This window comes from Rousettus aegyptiacus, unplaced genomic scaffold (assembly GCF_014176215.1).
Source record: "Rousettus aegyptiacus isolate mRouAeg1 unplaced genomic scaffold, mRouAeg1.p scaffold_m13_p_12, whole genome shotgun sequence".
Taxonomy (NCBI): domain Eukaryota; kingdom Metazoa; phylum Chordata; class Mammalia; order Chiroptera; family Pteropodidae; genus Rousettus; species Rousettus aegyptiacus.
The window spans coordinates 246087-268839 of record NW_023416287.1 but is presented as its reverse complement, the minus strand read 5'-3'; the positions used below and the strand labels follow the sequence as shown (position 1 = coordinate 268839).

Below are 22753 nucleotides of genomic sequence, written 5' to 3'. Positions count from 1 at the left end.
GCGGCGGCCCGGGGCGCGAGGGCGGGGACGGGGCGCCCCCCGCGAGGCGCTGGCGCCGCGCGTGCCCGGCGAGCGCCGACCCCGGGGACCCGCGGCTCCCGCGCCCGCTCGCGTCCGCACGTGGGCGGGGCGCCCTCCGGGTCCGCGGGGCCCCGGGGCCCCGAAGCGTCCTCCGTCCGCCCCCCATTCCGCCAGGCCGCGCCGAGCGCGCCGCCCTCTCCCCGCCCCCGCCGCCCCGTGACTGGCCAGAGGGGGCTCTTCCTTCCCGTGTGTCACCATCCGCTCGGATGGCACCTTGTTTGTGTCAAGTGGCGGATCAAGGACTGCTTTTCCTGTGTCCGAGAGATGACTTCCCTATGCGTTCTGTCGTGTCATTCGAGGAAGGGAAGCAAAGTTTCAGTTTTTACTGTTTTTAGGTTTAGGCTTGACAGGGGACGTTTTAACTAGCTGGTCATAGCCTGACAGGTACTGCGTTTGCATTGTGAGACATATTTGTTTTTGCTTAGTTGTCTGCCTAAAAACTTTTGATAGGCACTTCAGATCAGAAATTACCCCATCTATTATGATTGCACAAAGGCAAAACTAGACAGAGCTGCTAAAGGTTTGTGTTCGTTAGGTGTGCGCGGAGTTTCAGGACTGAGTGGGGCGTCTGATGGGGCGTGCGGCGGGAAGCCAGGTCTGGGGCTCTGGGACTCGGGGCGCCTCTGGCTGGCACTGGTGGAGCCTCTTGCGCCACGCAGATGGCCTTGTCTCGGCAGTCGCTGTGGGTGGTCTTGGTGGGCCAGCAGGGAGTGAGTGTTTCAGGACCCCCAATGCCTGGCGCCCTTGATGCTGGTGAAGGCAGAGTGTGGAGGAGACTGAGCCCCCCCCCAGGACCTCCGCTGTGGAGCCCGTGTGGCCTGTGGCGGGGACTCGCGGAGAGGGGTGCCTCTTGGGCCTCCCCACCCCTCTGTGGCCTGTCCGCTACCACTGCCCCCACCACATCGGCCTCCTTGCTGGTTTCTGAACAAAGTCACATGCTCTGACCTCAGGTCTGCCCAGAACACTCAGCTTCCTCGCCCTGGGACTCCAGCTCACAGTCTCGGCTCCCTTCCCTGCCTCCTCCTGAGCCCTGAAGTCTAGGGTCCTAGTTCGAGGGTCAGTTGGTCTGCTTGTTTTGTGATGAGGTAGGGTCTGTGGAGCTCTTCTGTGCAGAGGACGGTTGCTGGCGGTAGTGCATGTCCGGTCAGTGCTTGATGAGTGAGTGAAAGCGAGGAGCCTCCTGGCAGCTGGGCGACAGTGGCGTTGGCATTGGGGAGCTGTGCTGGGTGAGTGCTGTGCCCTCAGGGGCACGGAGTTCCCGAGGACAGCCGCGCCCGGGGCGCACTCTCGGGGTGCCGCGGCGGGACTGAGCCTCCAACCACAGGCCGCGCTAGCGCAGAGCCGGCAGGGTTCCCCGTGTGGCTGAGGGCGCTCTGCCTGCGGCGATGGGGTGGACGCGCTGCTTTCTCAGCCGTTTCTGCCCTCGAGTTCCCCTTATGTGCAGAGGCGGGCGCCCCGTGCCCGGTCGTGTGTGCTCTCGAGGCCCCGGCACCGGCTCTGGCCTGGCTGCCCACCTGACACCATATGGTGAAGCCACACCTAGCACCAGCCCGGACCCTGGGGACGTGTCGTCCTGGGGGGTAGTGGGTGCTTGAGGTGTGTGTTGACCGGGCGACTGAAAGGCAGCAAGGCCATCGTCCGGGGGGGCTTCCCTAGTCGGGGCCCAAGGAGAGCGGGGCGTGTGACGCCGTAGGCGCGCCCGTCCTCCAGGAAGGGGACCCTGAGCTCTGGCTGGTGGCCTCATGAGTCCCTGGGCGCTGTCCCTGTCGCGGGTAAAATGCAGGACTCCCAGCACGAGGCTCTTGGGGACATTCTGAGTGGTCAGATCACGCACTTGGGGGCTGCGGGCTCGCGGCCTGCTCCGTCATGGGCCTTGCGTGTCAGTGGAGTCTGAGCTGACAGCCCCGCAGCAATGAGGGGCATGGTGCTCACCCCGCCTGCCTGTTGGGGGCGTGCAGGAGGTGATGGAGGGAAAGGTGTCACCTTGCCTGCCTCCCGAAGGTGGTAGCAGATGCCGACAGCCACAGTCCACCTCAGGAAGGTGCTACCTGCCCTGAACGAGGGAGTCGCTGCCCGACCCAGGGGCCACTCGTGGGTGGCGACAGCCCCTGAGAAGGATTAACAGTCAGTCCCTAGTCTCTGCCGGTGGCACAGCCCCCGAGGAGGATTAGCAGCCAGTCCCTAGTCTGCGGTCATGGAGGTTTAGGGATGAGATTACCAAACAGCCTTCAGCTTGGATTTGTCTTCCGTGTCCCTCGCAGTCGATCTGCTTGAGTGGCATCAGCGAGGTAGTGCCTTCTGCCTCGGGCCTGGGTACTGGCCGGTGCTTAGTAGATTTAGATCTTCAGCAAATAAAAATTGTTTTACATTCTAAGAGTTTTGCAGACGTGTGGGTAGCTCACCCTGAGGCAGAAGAAATGAGGTGCGGCATCTCGTTCTCAGATGAGGGTGGTGGGGGGCGAGGCGAGCCGGGGTGCCGTCGGCACTCGCCTCTCCAGGACGGGTCTGTGTCCCCGGAGGCTCACGGGGTCCAGAACCGTTCTGCATTGCGCGGGTACCTGCGTGAATGGCTTTTAGAACCTAGTTCTGTGGCAGAAACTTTACGTTAAACCCAACCGATATTTTTACAGTGTGATACATTGTGAGTTATTGTGACCATCCTTGAACTACGAGTGAATAAACCTTATCTGTCGTCATGTTGTTTGTAACTCTTGTCCTTTTAACTTTTTACATTGAGCGTGTATCACCAGCAAACATGGTGGTTCACAAGATAAAATGGGCAGCCCTTTGGCATCTCCATTGCTGTGTGCTGAGGAATTCTGTGCCAGTTGGTCATAAAGTTGCAGATCTGGGACTCAGAGGATTGGAATGTGGACTAGCCACCCCTATCAGCTGGGCCCCGCCCTGGCAAGTTGGGATGGCCAGCCCCTTCTTGGAGCTCTCCACCCCCCACCCCATCCCCCCCACCCCCGCGCCGTGCCTCTGTTTCTTCCGCAGGGTGGCCAGGGACTGTGTTGCTGTGATGCCGGCAGACCCCAGGGCCCCTGTCTCACCCGAACCATGCGTTGCCTCGGGGTCGGGGGCTGAGCTCAGGTGCGGCCCGAGACCATGGCCAGGAGGACCCGCCCAGCTGGGGCGCCCCGCTCTGCAGGGGGCGTGTGCCCCCCTGGATTTTCTGATTTTACTTCTGTTATTGGAAGAGGTTAGCAGCACAGCAAACTGCGGCTTGCGTTGCAGCTGGGCGGGCCCATTTAATTCCTTTACTGATTAGGAGTGCCCTGTGAGAGGGTTTCTCTGCGATAAATCATGGAAAATTCTGGGTCGAAGAGCATGAACTCCGGCATTTCTGCCGCGTGTGGCCAAGTCGCGGCCTGTCCCTGTGTCTCCCCCGTCTCCACGTGGGGCTTTAACTTTGTGTTTTACGTTTTGCTGCTCATTTAGCTCCTGCTGTAGAGTTTGATTTTGAAGTCGGATTTTTTTTCCAGTTGTAAATTTTGCTGAGTCCTCGAAAATCAAAATTTAATGATAAATAAAATGTTTAGTTATAAATGGACGTCTTAAAACATGTGGAACCAGTTCATGTCTCTTTTTCAAGTTAACCTACACAGGTCGTGTTCTGGATAAAGATTTTTACTGGACTGTATTCACCTTATACCTTGAATCACATGCCGAGTTCAAGTTTTTTTAATACAATCTAATGGTCCAGTTTTATTTTGAGATGAAACTGGGAAGTCTACAGTTTAAGGATGGCAGTTATCTATGAAGTATTTCCTCACTCTGAGTAAAGCCACTCCCTGTGCGAAACAGTGTGGTTCTCATAAGTCACTTAGTGGAAGCCTCCCCTCCCCCATGGGCAGCCTCTGAAGTGCCCCGGCCTGCTCCCTGCTGTGAGCGGCCCGCGTCCCAGGCCGCTGCCTCCGTCCGCAGGGGCCCTGCAAGGCAGCTGCTTCCCGCTCTTATCGGTCAGGAAACAGACGTGTCGTCCCCAGTGCGGAGTGGCACTGGAGACCGTGCACATGGCGGAGATGCCGGCACGCGGGATTTGCAGCTCTCGCGGGGCCGTTTCCGTCGGGGCTGGTTCCCCTGGCCTCGCCCGGCCACGTTGGGTGACCCCGACCGATGGGTGCCGGCGGCATCCTCCTCCCTGGCACGCTTCACGTTCCCCTGCCTGTCCCTTCCTGAAATTTACTGTGACGGGTGTGTGCGTGTGTGTCGCCCATCGTCGGAGGGCTCTGTGCTGGCGGCCGCAGGCCACGGCTGGCTGCTCTGAACATTGCGTCCTCTCAGGCCCGTGGGTGTGGCCGCGGGCAGGGCGAATGGCACGGACGTGGCCCTGGGGCAGAGTCCTGAGCCTGCTCTGGCCTGGGAAATAGCAAACCTTCCCGAAGGCTGAGATTTGTCCCTTTGACTTGCGGCCCGTCTTACACCGGCTGCAGCCACAGTGTGCTGTGAAGCAGACCCGCGTGCCGCAGCCCGGACGGGGCCGGGGGTCCGGCCTGTGCTCGCTCCCACATGGCCATCCTGCTGGCCGGCGGCCCCCCCTCCCTGTCGGTGCTGGTCCCAGGTCCAGCCAGCCTGACCTGATTAGTTGCCAACCCCCCGAAGTCCTGGGACAGATGGGCCCCGAGAGAGGAAGCACCTTTCACATCCAAGATGTGCGTAGCAGTAATTACTGTTCACGGTCGAGCTGCGTTACGAGCAGCACAGCTCAGCAGGACACACTTCGTCCATGTGTGCGATTCCTTGTGCTCAGGAGGCGAGTGAAGGTTGGTTATCCCACCTCAGTCGAGTAAGACTGCGCAGGAAGGAAGCCGTGCGTGCCCAGGGCAGGGAACGGGCTCCTTCGAGCTGGCTCTGTGGGCCCCTCGGGTCTGGGCCTTTGGGCGTCAGGCTGGGGCTTAGCCCTGGCACTGTGATCCCGGGTGGCTGCTCAGTGCCTCCGAGCCTCAGTCTCCTCGTCTGTAAGCGGCAGCGCTTAGGGACAGGAGCTGGTGTTGCCCGTGCGCCAGGCACTGCTGTAAGCACGTCACACTGTCACGCCCCCTCCCAGACAGGCGCACCCTGCGCGGCCGTCCATCCCCGGACAGAGCGGTGGCAGCGTGGAGGCGTCTGGTAGCTGCCCGTGCGTCTGAGCCCGGGAGTGGCAGAGCCAGGTGCAGCCCACGCAGGTGACCCCAGAGCTGCGGCCCACCTGCCACTCGACTGGGAGCCCGTGCAGCAGGCTTCGTGGCAGCGTTCAGCGGGGTCCTGGCCTGTGTGCCCCTGAGTGCCGGCACGCGGCAAGGGCTCGCCGAGCTGCAGCCCGAGCTGGCGAAGCGGCAGCCAGTCCTGCCCGCGCCGTGCCGTCCGGTCCGCGGTGCGCGCAGGGTTCTCACACTCACCGCGTGACTTCAGGCATCTCTCGCTGGCCTTTCACGGTGCGCGTGGTGTGCCTTACGCTGGGTTTTCAGCCAGGGTTGCCGGAACAGTCTGATTTGGTCACGGTCGTGAGAGGCAGGCGCCCTGACGCCGTGTCTGATGCTGCTCCAGAGGCAGTCGCCACGTGGGAAGCACGGCCGGCCGCCTCCCCGGGGACTGCCACACGGTGCAGTCACAGCGCTAGGCAGCTGGGCGCGCGCCTCCGGGAGCTGCCGGAGGCGTGGTGGCCTCGGCGGCCCGTTCCGTGCCCTCCTCGTCGTGCATCAGCTGCCGATGGTCCACGGCCGGCCCTGCGCTGCTCCGAGCCTGGGGCCTCTTGCAGAATGTTCAGATAGGTCCCCTCGCCTGCCCCGTCCCCGAGTGACTGTGAGGACGCCGGTCGGGCCGCAGTCATGTTTCCGCGCGTCGTTTGAGGTTGGCGTGACCTGCAGCTCGGGAGCGTTTTCCTGGCAGGCGTTCACGGGAGTGACTGTGTGGTTGCCCGCCCCTTCTGCCTGTCCTGCCAGGTTACAGAGGAACTGCGTGGGTCTTGGGTCTGCCTGCAGATCCTCGGCCGGTCTGCAGAGAGGCCGGGGAGCGGCCAGCGAGGCTGGCCCGGGCCGCACGGCGCCCTGCGACCTCAGGCGTCGCGAGGTCCGACGCCAGCAGCTGAGAGCGCCGGTGTGCGTTGCCTCCCGCGGTCTGGGCCTTTCGCACCGGGAGGCGGGCGGCTCCCGGCCGTCTGCTCGCGGTGGAGCTCCTGTCCGGAGTCGCGCTCTGGGGTCGCGGGCAGGTGCGCGCTGGCCGCTGTGCAGGGCGTGCGAAGGCTTCGCGCTGCCTGCCCAGGGGCTGGGAATCGCCCAGCCAGTGCAGCCCTGGCCTCGCGCCCCAGGCCCGCCCTCTGTGCCATGGACTCGCTCCCCTGCCACTTGCACCTCGGGCGGAGCGGGGGGGCCGAGGGTCTCGGGAGGAGGCCGGGCGCACAGGCCCCTCCCAGACTGGCCCGGGCGGCCTCGTGCTCTCCGCTTCTCTGCCCTCCCTTCGCTCGGCTCCTGACGCCCTTTTCCTTCTGGCCCTGCGCTGACCCCTTGGCTGGCCTCAGGACCCAGGCCCCCTGCTGAGAACGTTCCGCGCAGCAGGGGGCACCGAAGGCCCTGCGGGGACCTGGCACCTGCCGGCCTCCCGCACCCTAGGCCGGCCTCCCGCACCCTAGGCCGGCCTCCCGCACCCCAGGCCGGGCTGCAGCCGCCCCAGGGGGAGGCCCTGGGCTGCGACGGCGCCTCCTCCCCCTGCAGCCTCCGGCCTCGGGCTGTTGCTTCCTGCTGGCTTTGGAAGCGCAGGGCCGATGTCCTGCCTCATAGCAGAGGAGCGCATGGCCACGTGCGGGCTCAGCACCCTCCCGGTGCCCGTCGCCGTGCCCCTGAGGGGCTGGCGTCTCGCGCGCGCCCTGCCCTGTGTCAAGGCGTCCGTGTTGCTTTGTGGTCTCAGAGCGAGGCCGGGAAGGTGGAATCTCGGGGGTTCCTGTGTTTCCCGTGACTTCAGCAGCCACACGGACTTGGCAGGGGCAGGGGCGAGAGGAGCCTGTGGTGCGGGAGCCTCCCTCACGCCTTCCGCGCTCGTAGCCTTGCCTATGGCTTCTGCACGCGGACCTGGGGTCGGTGGGTGGCCCGTTCTTCCTGTCCTGCAATGTGTTCATCTTTTATTTTGGAAGAGGTAGTAAGTTTGGTGTTCCACGTTCACAATGGTGGCCTCCGGGGCTCTTGCGCTGTGTCCCGCGTCTGCCCACCCAGCAGTGCTCGGCACCCATCCCAGACCCACCTGCATGCTCACTGCATCGTGGATTCTACACGAAGATCCCTCCAGGGACGGGACGTCGGCCGTCCTAGGAATGCCGGTTGTATCTCGTTGTTAGTATTTTTATTTTTGGTAAAGTTTTTTTCTGTAGGGTCCGGTCCGGGGTGCACACAGAGCGGCGGCGCCCTCGCCAGACGAGGCCTTTGCTGGGCGGCCACTCCCATGCCGCACATGCCCCTCCTCCCGCTCGCCACCTGAGGAGCTGCCCCGCCTGCCCCGCCTCGAGGCAGCAGCACCTCTGTCGCCTGTCCCAGGGTCGGGGCCTCTGGCCTCTCGGGTGGCGCTCAGGTGCACACGCCGCCTCTGCCTGGCGCACGTCCTTGACTGTGTGAGCCTTTCCTTCCCGCCTCCAACGTCGTCGGGCAGAGAAGCTCACACTGTGTTTTGTGACTGTGTTGTTGGTCTGTGAGTTTATTGCAGAACATCCCTAAAACGCTCCATCCTCTCCACTGGGAAGCAGCGTTTCTCACAGCCCAGGCCCCCAGCTGTGGCCTCTGCCTGCAGGGTCCCTCATAGCCTTTTCCTTAGGTCAGTGGCTTCAGACTCCCTGCAGTACAGTGTGTCATCTTCATGGCCTGGAACTCCCCTCCAGGCACTCTGTCCAGCTGCCCCTGCCCAGACCGCGGTGCGGCCGCCTGTCCAGCCGCATTCCTGGGACGCGCGGCAGTGGGCTGGGAGGCCGGGGAGCCCCCCCGGCAGCCCCCGAGGCCTCCGCACCGTGGGGGAGCATGCGTGTGGGCAGCGAGAGGCCCCAGTGGCCTTCACAGTGCTTCGGGGCCTCCTTGCAGAGTGACGCCACACCACGCAGACTTCCGGCCACAGAGCCCGGCCCCAGGGCACAGGGAGCCGCGGCCTTTCCTTCTGCTTGCTTTAAAACCCTCCTTGTCTTCTTGATGGACGCACGTGTTGAAACGCAGTTGTTTTAAGTGGTGTGTTATTTAGTGATGTGTGTAGAAGTACCAAAGAGCTTGTAGCTTTTGTAAACGTTGTTGAGGCTGCTCAGATAACCTGAGGTTTTGAGTGGACCGTGCTAAGAACAGAACAAAGTACAGTTGGGCCTTGAACCGCATGGAGGTTCGGGCGCTGGCATTCTGCGCAGTGGACGGTCCGAGCATGGTCCCCTCTGACCGTGGGGCTGTGCCATCCCGGGCCGGGGGGAGGCAGCCCCAAACAGCCCTCCCACGGGTGCCAGCGGCGAGCCGGACGTCCTCGCAGGCCCCGGGAAAGACGAGTGCACGTGGGGGCTGGCGGCACTCTGGGCAGCTGGCGTTGGGCTGCACCTGGTGCCTCGGTCACCTCCACATGCCACGGCTCACCTGTGGACCACAAGACTTCAGAAGAAAGCGTAGCACAATTTTCTTTCCTTTCTCTAGTTTTCAGTCGCAGTTGACGTTCTGTGTTAATTCACGTTAGTTTCCGGCGTGTGGCTCAGAGGTGAGACATTTGCATGCCGTACGAAGTGGCCCCCGCTCTCCCCGGGGCGCACCTGCCGCCTCGCGCCCCTGCGGCTGTTTTATTGAACAAAAACAAAGAAGGAAAAAATGGTGAGTTCACAGAGTTGCCGTGTTCAGTTATGTAAAAACTAGGAGCTTTCGAAAGCCCCGCCGCACAGCACATGGCTCGCCCTGCGGAGCTGACTCTGGAAATGGTCAAGGCGCCAGAGTTCGTTTTTACCGCAGATGGAGACCTTGAGGGGCGCGCGCTGGGAAGCAGGCGCCATGGCGAGCGGGGAGAACCGTGAGCGGAGCCCGCGGCCCCGGCCGCACCTCGGTTCTCCCTAGGCAGTTCGTGCCGAAGGACCGGACTCTGTGGCTTTATTTCCAGCCCCTCACGGGCTGCCGCTGCTTCTGGAAGCTACGGTGAAAAGGACCGAGTAGAAAAACGCACCGCCAGCTCGACGTGCAGGCCCGGTTTCTTCTCTCACTTCACATAAACGCGCCGTAGAGCGGGCCTCGCTGACAGGCGGCCCCCAGGGCCGTCACACGCACCCACGTGTGCGCCGCGTCCTCGAGGCGCCTCTGGTCTGCGGCCGCTCACAGCACACGCGTGGCCGCCAGCGGCTTCCTGTCGGGGGCTGGTTCCGGGCGCTCGGAGCAGTGCTCGGCGGGGCTTGCTGGGCCGCCCGGCGCGTCCCCAGCAGGTGGAGGCTCCGGGCCCGTCCTTCACAGCGGCGCCAGGCGCTGCCCTGGTCTTCACAGCTGCTCGGATGAGCGCACAGGCGGCTCCCCACTCACCGCGGTGTCTTCTTAGGACGCACGTGCTGAAAGTTTCCTGCGGCGAAGTCGAGACCCGGCGGCCTGACCGAGCCGGGAGTCCCGCAGCCCAGGCGTGCGTTTCCCCGAGGGCGGGAGCAGCCAAGCGCCGCCGTCACCTGTGTGCGCGGCCGTGGCCGCGCTGTCACTCGTCCCTCCGCACTGGCGTGCGGAGCCGCGTGGCCCAGCGGGACCGGCCGAGCGCTCTTGGCCGGGAGGAGCCACGCAGACAGCCTTGTGGGGCGCGAGGGAGCCGCGGCCACGCCCAGCAGGGTCGCAGGGACGCGTCGCCTGCCGCCGAGCATCCCAGACGGCTGCCTTCAGTGTTAGACCATTTTTTTTTAAGCTCAAAACCTTAAAACCGAGGCGTGTTTGGGGAGCAGCACACGAGGCCCTGGTCCACTGACCCGGCAGTGTGCGGCACCCCCCCCCGCCCCGTCCGGGGGGGGGCTTTGCGGGGAAGGGCCTTGCCCAGCACGCGCGCTGCCGCCGTCCTCCGTCGTCGGGCTGCAGCGGCGGGACCGCCGTGTGCCCTGGGTCGGCTTTCCTCAGCGAGTTCTGCGCCCTGCACCCCGCGCTGCCTGTGCTGCCGGTCCCCGAAAACGTGTCCGCCCCGACCCCCCCCCACGGTGTCGGGTGTCCTGCTCGCGGCCGCGGGCCTGGCTCCTGGCGTGGAGAGCGGGCAGTGCCGCACGAGGCAGACGAGTGTGTGCGGACAGAGTCCGGAGGCCGCCGCCCCTCCTCCGCGAGGCGGTGTCGCTGCTGTGGCCCACAGCCCGGGGCGGCCGTGGGGGGTGACCGCGAGGGCACCTGCTCACGGGCTCGTCTGTGTCTGGTGCGGTCAGTGGGCATCGCTCCTGGCGCTGGACAGTGGACCTCGCTTCTGGGCCCTCGGTCCGTGTCACATGGTGATTTCGGTGGCGCTCGGCTGGACTCAGACTGCGTGCCGGTGTGCCTGGGAGGGTCCGCGTGCGTGGCGTGGGGGGCCGTGGCGGTCTCCGCTGGCGTGGAGTCCGAGCGCCCTGCCCGCGCCTGGCCCGGGGCGTCCTGGAGCCGGGGGCCCGGGGGGCGCGGCGCGGCCAACGTGGTCCTCCTGGCGGGGGCCCTTGCGCGCCTGGGGCTTTCAGGGGGCGGAGTCACACCTGCGATGTTTCTGCGCAGTAGCGGCTGTTCCGTGGCTCCCGAGTTCATCTTCGGGCGTAAATCTCCCCGCCGGCTGGCTGCAGCGTGTCTGGGCGCGCTGCCGGAGAAAGGAGCGGATCTCCGTCTGAAGCCGCGAGGACGGTCGGTCAGGGATGATGCTGCGCGTCTCGAGGGCGCCCGTCAGAAATGCCGCCACCCGTCACAGGCTCCCAGCGGCTCTGACGCGCAGGGCGCCCCGTCTGGCCCGATCGGTCGGGCCGCAGCCGCTTTCTGTGAGTTTTGCGCTCTCGGTTGACGATATACATTCAGGACGTTTCTTCCTTGAGTCACATGGTGTGATCCTGTGCGTTTTGTGTGAAGTTAGTTTTGAAAACTAAAAATTGTCGCATACGCTACGCCGGTCCCTGCCCGCTGGACGTGAGCGGCCGTCACTGTCTGTAGGACCTGACGTCCCGTCCCTCAGGAACCCATGGCGCTGCCCTCACTGGGCCCCCGGGGCTGGGCCTGCCTCTGGGGCCAGGGCAGCTCGGGTGCTTGTGCAGCCAGGCCTGTTTATCTGCACGAGGTGCGCGCCTCAGAGGCGGGGCTGGGGGCTGGGGACGGGATGGGGGGGCGGGGGGGGGCGAGGGCGCGGTCCAGGAGGGGAGCGGTGACCCTTCCGGGCGGGGAGCCTGGGCGGGGAGCCTGGGCGGGGGAGGGGCCGGCCTGCGCTTTTCTGCGGTTTTCTACTTGGCTTCGACGGATTAAACGAGGCTCGAGCCGTCCAGAGCCGTCACCGGGCTGTCCGTCATCTCACTGAGGTACGAGGGAGGTCGGTCCCTCAGCCCTCAGTGACTTCAGAAACTCCGGAAGATGTGAGCGTGGATGGGGAGGGGTCTGCATTAGGGCATTCGCTGGTTCCTAGGAAAATTCGGGGTTGGCTGTACGCAGGGTGACTGGACCCTCTATCTAGGCAGTGGCCGAAACTGACCTCAAACGAACAGCTTGCTCTTGGGTCTGCTGGCAGGGGCTCTGTGGGGCCTGCTGATTGGAGACCCACCGGGCGCGAGCAGGAGGGCAGCACCTGGGAGTGAGCTGCAGACCCTTGGGGTAGGGGTCGTCTGCTGGGGGACGGGGCTCTCGGCCTGCCTGCGGCCGCTGCTCCATGCCACGTGCTGGCCGAGGCCAGCCTGCCCTGGACGTGACTCGGCTCAGGAAGGGCGGGCACCCCGAAGCTGCCCTCCGGGCAGGCCCTCAGGACGGAGCTGCGCAGCTTCATCAGAGCGCGACTGCAGAGGAGAGCGCGGCTGCAGAAATCCAGCCCCGGCCTGGGGCCGGGGAGCGGACGGGGCGCAGCGGAGAGCCGGCCCGTGACCTCCGGTCCCTGGTTCTCCCTAGGAACAGCCGGTGACCCAGCACCCGCCCTCCAGAGGTGCCGGCGGGCGCTGTGAGTGCAAGCATGGTTCACGCTTCTGTCGCGGTGCTGTGGTGGGCTCGCCGTGCCCACACCTGGCACGAGGGACGCGTCCGCGCGCCCAGGTGCCGGGTCCGGGTCGAGCCGTCACGAGGCTCCGACCGCGCCCACTGCCCCCTGCGCCCCTTCCGGGTGTGGCCGCCGCCCGTCCGCAGCCTGGCGCCGTGTGCCCTGGGCCCGGTGCCGCTGGTTTCCGCTGCTGACGACCCTCTGGTTCGCGGCCTCGCTCGTCTCTCCGGAGCCCCTGCTCTAAGCTCTCGCGCCCCCGCGTGGGAGCCTGCTCCTGGCTGCGCGGGGTCTGACGCGAGCGGCGGGCCGACCCCTCAGGTTTCGCCGCGGACGGGCAGCGTTGATGCTGCCGTCGTGCTGCGGGCGGGTCCCGGAGCCAGCCCTCGAAAGGCGCTGGGGACCTGAGGGTAAAGCAATGCTTTGCCAGGTTTGTATTTTGTACGACAGTCCCTAAGGAGCGAAAGGTGCCCGTCGGGGCGAGCGGGTGCGGCTGCCTCTCCGCCAGCCGGGGGCCTGCCCCTCAGCAGGGCCCCGTGGAGGCATCCCCGGCTGTCTGCTGGGGCGGGGGTGGTGCGCACCCAGAGCACAGCCACCACCTGCCCGAGGTCACATGGCCAGCGGCGCTCAGAACTGGGCTCCAGACCCCACCATCTCCAGGGCGGTAGGGGGACTTATCTTCTGCTCCCAGCAGCACACCACTGCCGGGTGTCCCTGGGCCGCAAGGGGTGCCCCGTGGTTGGGGTTCAGGCCCTGACATCCCCTGTGTGCTTGTCCCTTGATCTGTGACATTGCCGTGGTGCCTGCCTCATGAGGTGGTGGTGCCCTGACCCGTGGCCCGGCACAGCGAGGCGCCCTGGCCCCGCCCCCGCCAGCTGTGCCGGAGCCGGGCGAGGAGGAGACTGTGGGCGCGGGGAGGAGACGGTGGGCGCGGGGAGGAGACGGTGGGCGCGGGGAGGAGACGGTGGGCGCGGGGAGGAGACGGTGGGCGCGGGGAGGAGACGGTGGCGCGGGAGGAGACGGTGGGCGCGGGAGGAGACGGTGGGCGCGGGGAGGAGACGGTGGGCGCGGGGAGGAGACGGTGGGCGCGGGGAGGAGACGGTGGGCGCGGGGAGGAGACGGTGGGCGCGGGGAGGAGACGGTGGGCGCGGGGAGGAGACGGTGGGCGCGGGGAGGAGACGGTGGGCGCGGGAGGAGACGGTGGGCGCGGGGAGGAGACGGTGGGCGCGGGGAGGAGACTGGGGGCGCGGGGAGGAGACAGTGGGCGGCGGGAGGATGACGGTGGCGCGGGGAGGAGACGGTGGCGCGGGAGGGGAGAACGGTGTGGCGCGGGGAGGAGACGGTGGGCGCGGGGGAGGAGACTGTTGGGCGCGGGGAGAGGAGAATGTGGGCGCGGGAGGAGACTGGTGGGAGAGGTGAGGAGACTGTGGGCGCGGGAGGAGACTGTGGGCGCGGGGAGGAGACTGTGGGCGCGGGGAGGAGACTGTGGGCGCGGGGAGGAGACTGTGGGCGCGGGGAGGAGACTGTGGGCGCGAGGAGGAGACTGTGGGCGCGGTCTGGCGCCCGGCTGAGCACCCAGTAGCTTCGGCCTCCTGTTCCTCCCTCCCCCAGGCTCCTGCCCTCGCCCGTTCTTCTGACCTCACACTTGGTGGCTAATAGGGTTCTAGGCTGAAAGTCTTTGCTCTGTAGGGCCCGGAACGGTCTTGGGCGCGGGGATGTTCTCAGGCCTCCGGGGCCGTTCAGGGGTGGCCTCGGCGGGCGCGCTCAGCCCCGCGGCTCTCGCCCTTCCCAGTCGGCGGTGCTCCCCGCCCCTCGAATCCCTGCCAGACGCGCCCCTCGTGTGTGCCCTCTTCCTCGCGCTGGCCTCGTGAGCTCCTTCCTGAGCCGCCCGGTGTCCGCGCTCCGGCCGCCGGCCCTGCTGCCCCGTGACTGTGGCCACGTGCTCCGTGTGCGGCCGCGGACCGCACCCCTTCACTTCCCGTAGCCCCGTGTCAGAAACGGCAGCCCGCCGTCTCCGAGGGCGTCCGGACGGCAGAGTCGGCCCCCGGGCTTGCCGGGGGGCCGCCGCAGCGGACCGGAGTTCCCACGCCCTCCCCAGCACCCTGCATTCCTGCGCTGCCGCGGTACGACTCGGGGTGCCCTGTCCTTGGCCTTCTGACCGGAGTCCACAGCACAGGCCGCAGGTTCGGCCGACGTGTGATCGCACGTGCCCACCCCTGTCGCGTCAGAACGGCCCGTGCTCCGCCTGTGCCTGTCCCTCCCCCGAGCCCCGCGGCCCGGCCTCTCGCTCCTTCCCGGGACGTCGGGTAGCCGGGGTCCCACAGCACGTGGCCTTTCCACGGCTCGACGGCCCCTCGCTCATCACTGAACGACGTCCCACGGTCGGGACGTGTGCAGGCCGCCGGCTTCCTGCCTCCGCCCCTCGGCTGCCTCCGCCGTGGCGAGCAGGGGCCCCAGGCGCGCGCAGCTGAGGTCAGCAGTGAGAGCCGAAGCCACCCGCCCCCCGCGACTCCCGTGGCTGAGCGCAGGCAGGTGAGGGCGGAGCTGGCAGCTCTGGCCCTTGGCCCCCACTGCTGTCTGCTCAGGTGCTGAGGGGTGCTGCCCGCGCCCTGGGCGTGGCTCTGGGGCGCCACCCTGTGGGCTTCCTGGGGAGGGGCCTCATTTTGTCCCAGCTTCGAGCAGCGGGAAGGCCATTCAGCCAGTCACAAGTCCGGACGGTGCCTTTCCGCCTTGCTCCGTGTTGCAGGTCTGGCCCCTGCTGCCGACGGCAACGTGCCGTGTTTCCAGTTCGGGCGACTTTTACCGTCTAAACCGACCCACTCACCCTGGATGGGTCCAGCAGTTGTGGTTTGGCTGAGATGATTACAGCGTCACCTGCGGCTGTGAGAAATGACACAGACGCTGCCCGTGTCCCCAGGAGTGACGCTTTGCAGACACCTGCCGAGCTCCCAGTCCGTCTGTCGGGTCCGTCTGTCGGGTCTGCTCCTGGGGGCGGGCCGTGTCTCGGGGGCAGCGAGACCTCCGGCTCATCCCAGCCCGCGGCATCGCCGCACGCAGCTGGAAGTCAGGCTGCCGGTCCCTGCGAAAGCCCTGCTGAGGCCAGGGCCGGGCCGGCTCGGCCCCCGAGGGCAGCTGCGGCGAGGGCAGGCCCCCGCCCGACTCCCGAGAGGCTCACCCCGTCTCAGGCCGCCCTTCGCCCCGCTCGGCACCGTAGAGAGCGCCTGTGTCTTCTGTGAGTTTTACCGCCGAACGCCTCCGCGGCTTCGGGTCCGCCGCCGGCGACGGCTGTGCGCAGTGGTTGCGCCCGAACCCCGTGGGGCGCGTCCCGAGGCCCCCACTGGGGCCGGACGCCGCAGACGGTGCCGAGCGTCGCTCTCCGGCCGCTGGGCGCTGCGGACAGTCTCGGTCGAGGGTCGCGCACAGCGAGATGAACGACTGTGACCGGCAGTGACGTGGAGCAGCTGGAGTCACAGGACCGGCCCCGGGGCCATTGCCGAGTGGGTGAGGGCGCCTGCCACAGGCCCTGTGAGGTCGCAGCGGCCGGTCCCATCGATCGCCGAGGCGGGCAAGGGGCGGAGCCGCGGGACACAGGGCTGGGCCGGGGCAGCGTGCGACTCACCGCGCGACTCAGAGGGGCGCGCCGTGTAAAACTTATGAATTACTTCTGGAATTTTCCATTTACGCCGTTTAGACCGCAGTTGGCTGAAACCACAGAAAGTGAAACTGCAATTTGGGGGGTTTCTGTGACAAAACTCTCAAATCGTTTACCGCTTTTAAGTGACAACAGGTTATTGTAAATACTAAGCTCACGTCCTGCGACCTCGCTGAATTCACGTTCGTTGTCTTTGGTAGATGCTGTGGGACTTGCTCTGCGAACAGCCGCGTGGTCTGAGAGCCGCGTGTCTCTCTGCGTCCGCGCGTGGGCGGTCTGCTGCGCGGCCCTCCCACCCGGAAGCGGGTGTTCGTGTCCGTGTTCACCTTGCTGCCGTGTGGGGCGCCCTGGAGCGGAGCCGGACCGGAGCGGTCCGCGGCCCGGCCACCGAGGGCAGCTGCGAGTCACTCAGCTGCCCGTCGGGCTGAGGACGGTCCTCTCTGTTCCCGACGTGCAGAGAGCTTTTTTAAAGCACGAATTGGTGTTGGATTTTACCGAATACTTCCGTGAATCGTGTGGTTTCTCTTGTTCTATTAACGAAGTGAATCGCGTTGATTTACTTTGGAAAGTTGAATCAGCTCGCGTTCCTGGGATGATTCCTAGCGGATCAGGGTTTGTGTAACGCATGTGTTCAGGCTCTGTTTGCTGACGCCTTGTTCAGGGTTCCGCGTCTGTGTGGGGGGCGGGGTTCAGTGGCGTCCCCGTTAGGCGTGGGGGGCGGGGTGGGCACGCTGCTCCCCAGAACAGGCTGGGTAGGGGACCCCCCGCCGGCCCGGTGTTTGAAAAGCTTTATTTGAAACTGGTGCAATTTCTTCCTCAACTGTTTAGTAGAAAAACCGCCTGGGCCTGAAGCGTTCTTTCTGGAAACGTTTCCTGTTCCCAGTTCCACCCCTGTGATGGCCGTGCAGCGGTTAGGTTTTCTGTTCCCTTCTCTGTCGGCTTTCGGTTCGTCGGCCGGGGTCCTGTCCGTTCAATCGTCGTCTCTTGGCACCGAGTCGCCCGTCGCCGCCCACCTTTCTCGCGCCCGTAGGGTCTGCGGCGAGGACCGGTCCTGGTCTGTCTCTCCTTGAGGTGCCGGGTGCCGTTTTTTGTCTTGTTCTGTTTATCGGTCTGGCCAGTCGTGTATCAGTTTTGCTGTTTTCTAAGAACCAGATTGTGGCTTTGTTAAATTTGGGTTTATCTGTTCTGTTTTGCTGATTTTTGCTGTTCATTACCCCCTTTTGTTTCTGCATTTCTAGTGTCAGGAGCTTGAACCTCAGGTGTCGATTGCTGTGTAGTTCTTCGTTGTTATTAAAGCCAGAACCTTTTCTACACGTTTCTCGGGAGCGTGTGGTACCTGAAGTACTTGAGGTTTTCCTAAAAATCTTCCCATGGGGTTCTTAATTCTGTTAAGGTCAAGGGGCACGCTGTGGGTGACTTCAATCCATTTAAATTTCTGAAACGTGTTTTGGGGCGCAGCACGTGGCCCGTCGTGCCGATTTCCAGCAGTGCTGGGGGCTGCGTGCGCACCGACGGGCCGGGCCGGGCGGCCGTCGGCACTGCTCCTGGGGTCGGCTCTCGCCCTGCCGTCTGTTTTCTCAGCCCGAGGAGGGGCGTCAAGATCTTGTCCCCAGCGGGCGGCCTGTTTCTCCCTGTGACCCTGTGTCTGTGCGTTCTGCGGCCGTCTGGACGGCGTGTCCCTTGCAGACGGCGCGTGGTCGAGTCTGCATCCTCGTCCGCCCGGCGGGCCCCTCCTTCCCGGCCACGTTGGAGCTGCCATCTGCACCCTTCACGCGGGGGCTCCCCGTGCGCGTGCAGACGGCATCTGTGTGCCCACGCTCGTCTGCTTGCCGTGTGGCGTGACCCTCTGCGCGGGGCCGTCACGTGGGGCCGAGCGGGCGCCCGCGGCTGGCGCTGTCGAGCCCTCTGACGTTTTTGGTTTCCCCGTAGGGTCGCCTGCCATGGCGGAGCAGAGACAGCGCTCACTCTCCACGTCTGGGGAATCGCTGTACCACGTGCTCGGGCTGGACAAGAATGCGACCTCAGACGACATCAAGAAGTCCTACCGGTGAGAGGCCCGTCGCGCCCCCGAGTTCCGTGCGCCTCGGCCGAGAGCCACCGCGTGTGCGTTCCCCGGCCGGCGCGGGGTGTCGTGCGGTCCCTGCCCCGGTGCGCCCTTGGCAGCTGCAGAGAGCACCTTGCCGGCGACACCGACGGCCCTGGGGCGGGCAGCTCCGCGGGCAGCAGGGGCGAACCTGCTGGGTCGGGGCCTCAGAGCGACGATGGGACCTGGTGGCCCGGTTCTAGCCTTCCGGCTGGACTCGAGCTTAACCCTTCTGTGCCGTTTCTTTGGCGAAGCTGTGAGAGACCGGTGTCATCGCCGCTCCGGACTCCGGTGACGCCCTGTGTTTCTGGCCGGTGTCCCCGGGGAGCGCGTGTCCAGGGCCTCGTCGCAGCCTCCCCGCTCGGCCGTGCAGCCCGCCGCCGGGGACTCGCGCCGTGGCCGTGCTTCCGTGGGCCGGGGCGTCTGGGCGGGAGGCGCGCCCCGGGGTGGGGGCAGAGCGGTCTTTGGCCCCGACAGCCTCGAGCCCTGCGGGCAGTGAGAATGCGAGGTGCCGACAGGCCCGCGGCGCTTCGGCTGGCCCCCCTGCCCGGTGGGTGGGCGCGAAGCGAGACCCAGGACGGGTTTTGGTTTGCAGGAAACTTGCCTTGAAATATCACCCTGACAAGAACCCCGACAACCCTGAGGCCGCAGAGAAGTTCAAGGAGATCAACAACGCCCACGCCATCCTGACGGACGCCACGAGGAGGAACATCTACGACAAGTACGGCTCGCTGGGCCTGTACGTGGCCGAGCAGTTTGGCGAGGAGAACGTGAACACCTACTTCGTGCTGTCCAGCTGGTGGGCCAAGGTGAGCAGGCCCAGGGCGGCGGGGTCGCCCCCCGGTGCACCGAGCGCCACCCCAGCAGGACGCCGGCCTCAGTCGGGGCGCTCGAGCCGCGCGGTGCCCACCCCTGAGAGCCGGTCCGGGGCCTGCGGCAGCCTGTCCCCCCGCGGGCGCGGGCAGAGTGGCAGTCGCCCGCCCGTGGTCTGTGCCAAGCCGAGCTGTCCACGGCCCTCGGTCACGGAGCTCTGGGGAGGGTCCAGGTGGGGAGACAGCGCCACGCCGTGCGCAGGCGAAGCGCCCGCCACACGTGAGGCCGCGGGGCGCGGCAGTCCGGGGTGCCGGGCGCGGGGAGCCCGCCCGCGGCGCTCGGCCGCTCCCCGTCTCCCGTTGCCCGTCCGTAAGCGGCGGGTCCCGGCCCCCCGCCGCCCGTGCTGAGTCCTCTGCACCGCCGGCCCGGGAAGGCGCCGGCCGCGCGCGGAGTCCCGGGCGTCCGCCTGTCGTTCCGTCGGGGGGCCCGGGTCCGGGGCCCCGCAGCGCCACCCCACACCCCTGCCCCCCCAGGCCCTGTTCGTGGTCTGCGGGCTCCTCACCTGCTGCTACTGCTGCTGCTGCCTCTGCTGCTGCTTCAACTGCTGCTGCGGCAAGTGCAAGCCGAAGGCGCCCGAGGGCGACGACGCCGACTTCTACGTGTCCCCCGAGGACCTGGAGGCGCAGCTGCAGTCCGACGAGCGGGGTGAGTGTGCGCCCCAGCCGGCGTGCGTGCGTGGGGTGCAGCCAGCACCGGCCCTCAACGCCGCCCACCCGTCTCGTCAAACAGGAGGGCACTGACTCTGTGCCGGGAGTGTGTGTGGTGGAGCTGGGACTGTTTGGTGTGCACGTGGACCCCAGAGGTAAACGCAGCCGGCGCCCGCACCGTGGTAGCCGTGGTTGTGCGGGGCCAGAAGGCGGGGCGGGGCTGCGGGCCGGCCGCCCGGAGGCGGCCGAGAAAAGGCCTCTCTGCAGGCGCTTGTCCCGTGACCTCTGGCCCCAGGAGCGCGAGCAGGCGAAGGAGCGTTGTCAGCGAAGGAGGCGTCCTCGGGGCCAGGGGGCGAGGCCGCCACCCTCGCGCGGCAAACACGCGTGCGGTTGCTTTTCAGAGGCCACGGACACGCCGATCGTGGTGCAGCCGGCGTCCGCCACGGAGACCACCCAGCTCACGGCCGACTCCCACCCCAGCTACCACACCGACGGGTTCAACTGAGCTCGGAGCCGCCGTGATCGGAGGGCGCGTCAGTGCCCGGCCACCTCCTCCTTAGAACCACGAACTGTAGTCTGGCGCGGGGCCGCAGCCCCGCCCCCGAGCCCGCCCGCCCGCCCCCGGCGCGTGACGTGCGTAGCATGTGGTGTGACGCGGCCCAGCTACGTGTCCTGTCCCGTCTCCCCCTTTGCGTAGCATGTACAGGGTTCCGCTCCACACCCGTCTGTCCGTCGTGGGCGTGCTGGCCGGACGCCTGCGCCCTCCCCCTCCCCCTGGGCCCTGCGGCCACTGCTCCATGTGGCCGCAGGTGCCGTTGACGCCCCGTGGCGGTGGCCCTGGGGCCAGTTGGCATGGGACCTGTGCACCTGGTGTGCGTGGCCCTGGGGCTGTCTCTTCCTGCGGGTGAGTTTATTCGGGGGGGGGGGTGCGTAGGAGGCCCTGGTCCTGAGGCTGCTGCTCTGCCTAAGTCTGCCCGAGCCCCACGCCCACGCCCCAGGGGCCACATTCCATGTCCCCCCCATACCCTGCCCCAACCCCTGCACACCCCGCATGCCCGCGGGGCCTCTCCAGCCCCCTCAGGACCCTGGGCGTGGTGGCCGCGGACAGTGGCCGTGACCGCTGGTCTGCCCGAGGGCCAGTCTGGTCGTGGTGCACCCCACCTTCGCTCTCGCTCCCCGCCACCGCCACCCCCTCCCCCCCGGCTGCTCCCGCGTTGTCGATGCTTCGGGCAGGGCTGGAGACGCTGGTCCTGGCGCAGGCCGGCGGGCCAGAGGCTGGGTCCCGGGACCCTCAGTGCCCTTCGGCTCGTTAGCCACAGCCAGGCCAGAGTCCTTCTGGCCACAGTCGTGAAGGGAAGTGTCCGTGGACCGCCAGAAGCCAGTCCTCCTCATCCGTGTCCAGGCCTTGGGGGGCGCCTCTGCTGCAGGGGCTGAGGGACCGTGGGTGCAGAGGGGCCCCGGGGCCTGGCGTCTGCAGCAGGGACCACTGTGGGAGGCTGCACCATGGCCCGATGGGCAGAGCAGGGCTTGTTCTTGGGGCTGGGAGGGGCGGCGTCAGGACGGACGGACGCTGGGGAGGCAGTGGCGGGCGGGGTGCCGGGAGCCCCGACACAGGGCCACTGTGTCGCCCGGCCGCCAGCCGCACTGGGGCCTCGCGCAGGGGTCTGGTCCTGTTTCGTTTTGATTTTCGCTCGGTGAGATGGTCGGGGAGGCGTCGTTGGGAGGGGAGCTGTGCACCGTGACGGTCAGGGCGGTTCGCCCACGTCCGGCGTCTCTTGGAGACGAGTTGCTCGCTGTCTGGGCCCCTGGGAGGAGGGTGTGCTCTGTGCCCACTCCCGCACAGCAGTGACAGGGTTTGCCCGAGGGACGAGGCCACAGGCAGCTGCCGTGAGGTTCTAGAGACAGCGGAGGAAATGAGTTCTGTTCTCCCCAGAATGGTCAGGGACCCACTGTGGACCTGGGGCCCCCGTGCAGCGGCCAGGCCTGGCCCCGTCACTCGTGCCCGCGAGCCCCTTGCCGGGCGTCTTCTCGTTACCCCGGCCCCCAGGGGCAGGGCAGTGTGGCAGAGGTGGAGGTGGCGTCGGCCTCGGCCCAAGGCCGGGATCCAGGCCCTTTCCATGCTCTGCTGTGAGCGCTGTGAGGCCTCGTCCCCATTCGGGACGCGGGCCCCCAGCGCAGTCCCTCTGGGGTCTGGCGGTCAGTGTTGTCCGGTCTGGAGAGGCACCCTGCTGTGTGCCAAGCGGGGCGCACGGCACCTCAGCCTTCGCTCGGGGCTGCCCGGAGCTGGGACCCCACGTGGCCAGGGCTGGCGGTGCACGGAGCCGGGCCCGGCGTGCGGGGGGGGGGGGGAGGACCGGCACAGGTTCTCGCCTGCTCGCCGGCGCCCCGCCCCCCTTCAGCTTCCCTCCTGCTCCGCTCCGGGGGCCGCGCCCTGCCTGGACCACTCACCGCCGTCAGGCCGCGGCCGCTCTGCGGGGGCCAGGCGCTGGCGAGTGCGGAAAGTCACTGATCTCATTCCTTTCTCCTGTCTGAGCTGTGAACCCGTGTGGCGCAGGCCTGACCTGTGTGTGTCGTTGTCTTGGTTGTGAACTGTCCCCTGCGGAGCTGGCAGGGCTGGCGTCCGTGTGCCCCGGAGGGGGGCCGTGGCTGGGCGGGGCCGGGGCCGGCGGCTCCAGCCGGGCCTCTGGTCCCGTCGCTGAGACCTCTGCTGGCGCCCGTCCTGCACAGCCGGGTGGGGCCCCTCAGGGCCGGCTTCTCCGGGGTGGGGTGCCAGGGCTGCCGTGCCGGCCAGTGTCCCTGTGTGACATCTAGGGGGTGGCTGGAAACCCTTTCCTGTCCTGAAACTTTAAACCAACGTCCGAAGTATCAGATACAATCGGTGACAAAGCTGCATTCTGGGGGGGGGGTCTCTGTCCTGACCACAGGTCGGCTCTGCTGGGGCCGGGGGGAGCTGGGGCTAGGGGCTATGCAGCACCGTCCTCCAGGACCGGGCCGGCTGGGCCCTGCCCGCAGCACCTGTTGGTGGGTCTTGGCTCCCTGAGAATGGGTCACGTGTCACCCCTAGCGAAGGCGGCAGCCACACTGAGACGGGCCCAGCCTGTGTGTAAGAACCGAGTGCAAGTGCATGGAACCCATCGTCCGTGCCCGGCTTTGTCCTGTGACTGGAACCCGACCAAGGTGGGGGTACCTCGGGCATGTGCCCCCCTGGGGACCCGGCTGGGGTGACCGTGGCAGTTTCCTGTGGCAATCTCTGTCTCGTATGTCTGGATGTTGACTTAAAATAACTGTTGTAAAATAAATGTTTTCACTGCA

General features: G+C 66.6%; 2 protein-coding genes across 5 annotated transcripts in view; one reads left to right on the top strand and one right to left on the bottom strand.

Annotated features, from left to right (window-relative positions):
• ZBTB46 (zinc finger and BTB domain containing 46) overlaps positions 1-22753 on the bottom strand; it is a 113427-nt gene that overhangs the window by 74893 nt on the left and 15781 nt on the right. The window lies entirely within an intron of this gene.
• Positions 216-22753, top strand: DNAJC5 (DnaJ heat shock protein family (Hsp40) member C5). 4 transcript variants are annotated; one of them, XR_004953515.1, is made up of 5 exons: positions 17768-17885; positions 18517-18730; positions 19268-19439; positions 19524-19596; positions 19843-22753. XR_004953515.1 is itself a non-coding variant. In XM_036229161.1 (4 exons), the coding sequence occupies exons 2-4, from the start codon at positions 17779-17781 to the stop codon at positions 19139-19141; spliced, it is 690 nt and encodes a 229-aa protein (XP_036085054.1). In that variant the 5' UTR covers positions 216-465; positions 17768-17778; the 3' UTR covers positions 19142-19156. The 4 variants fall into 4 exon arrangements, 3 of the variants coding, with proteins under 3 accessions (XP_036085054.1, XP_036085053.1, XP_036085052.1); XM_036229161.1 differs by lacking the exons at positions 19268-19439; positions 19524-19596; positions 19843-22753 and adding exons at positions 216-465; positions 18848-19156 and having other exon boundaries at positions 18517-18805; XM_036229160.1 differs by lacking the exons at positions 19268-19439; positions 19524-19596; positions 19843-22753 and adding exons at positions 216-1307; positions 18848-19156 and having other exon boundaries at positions 18517-18805.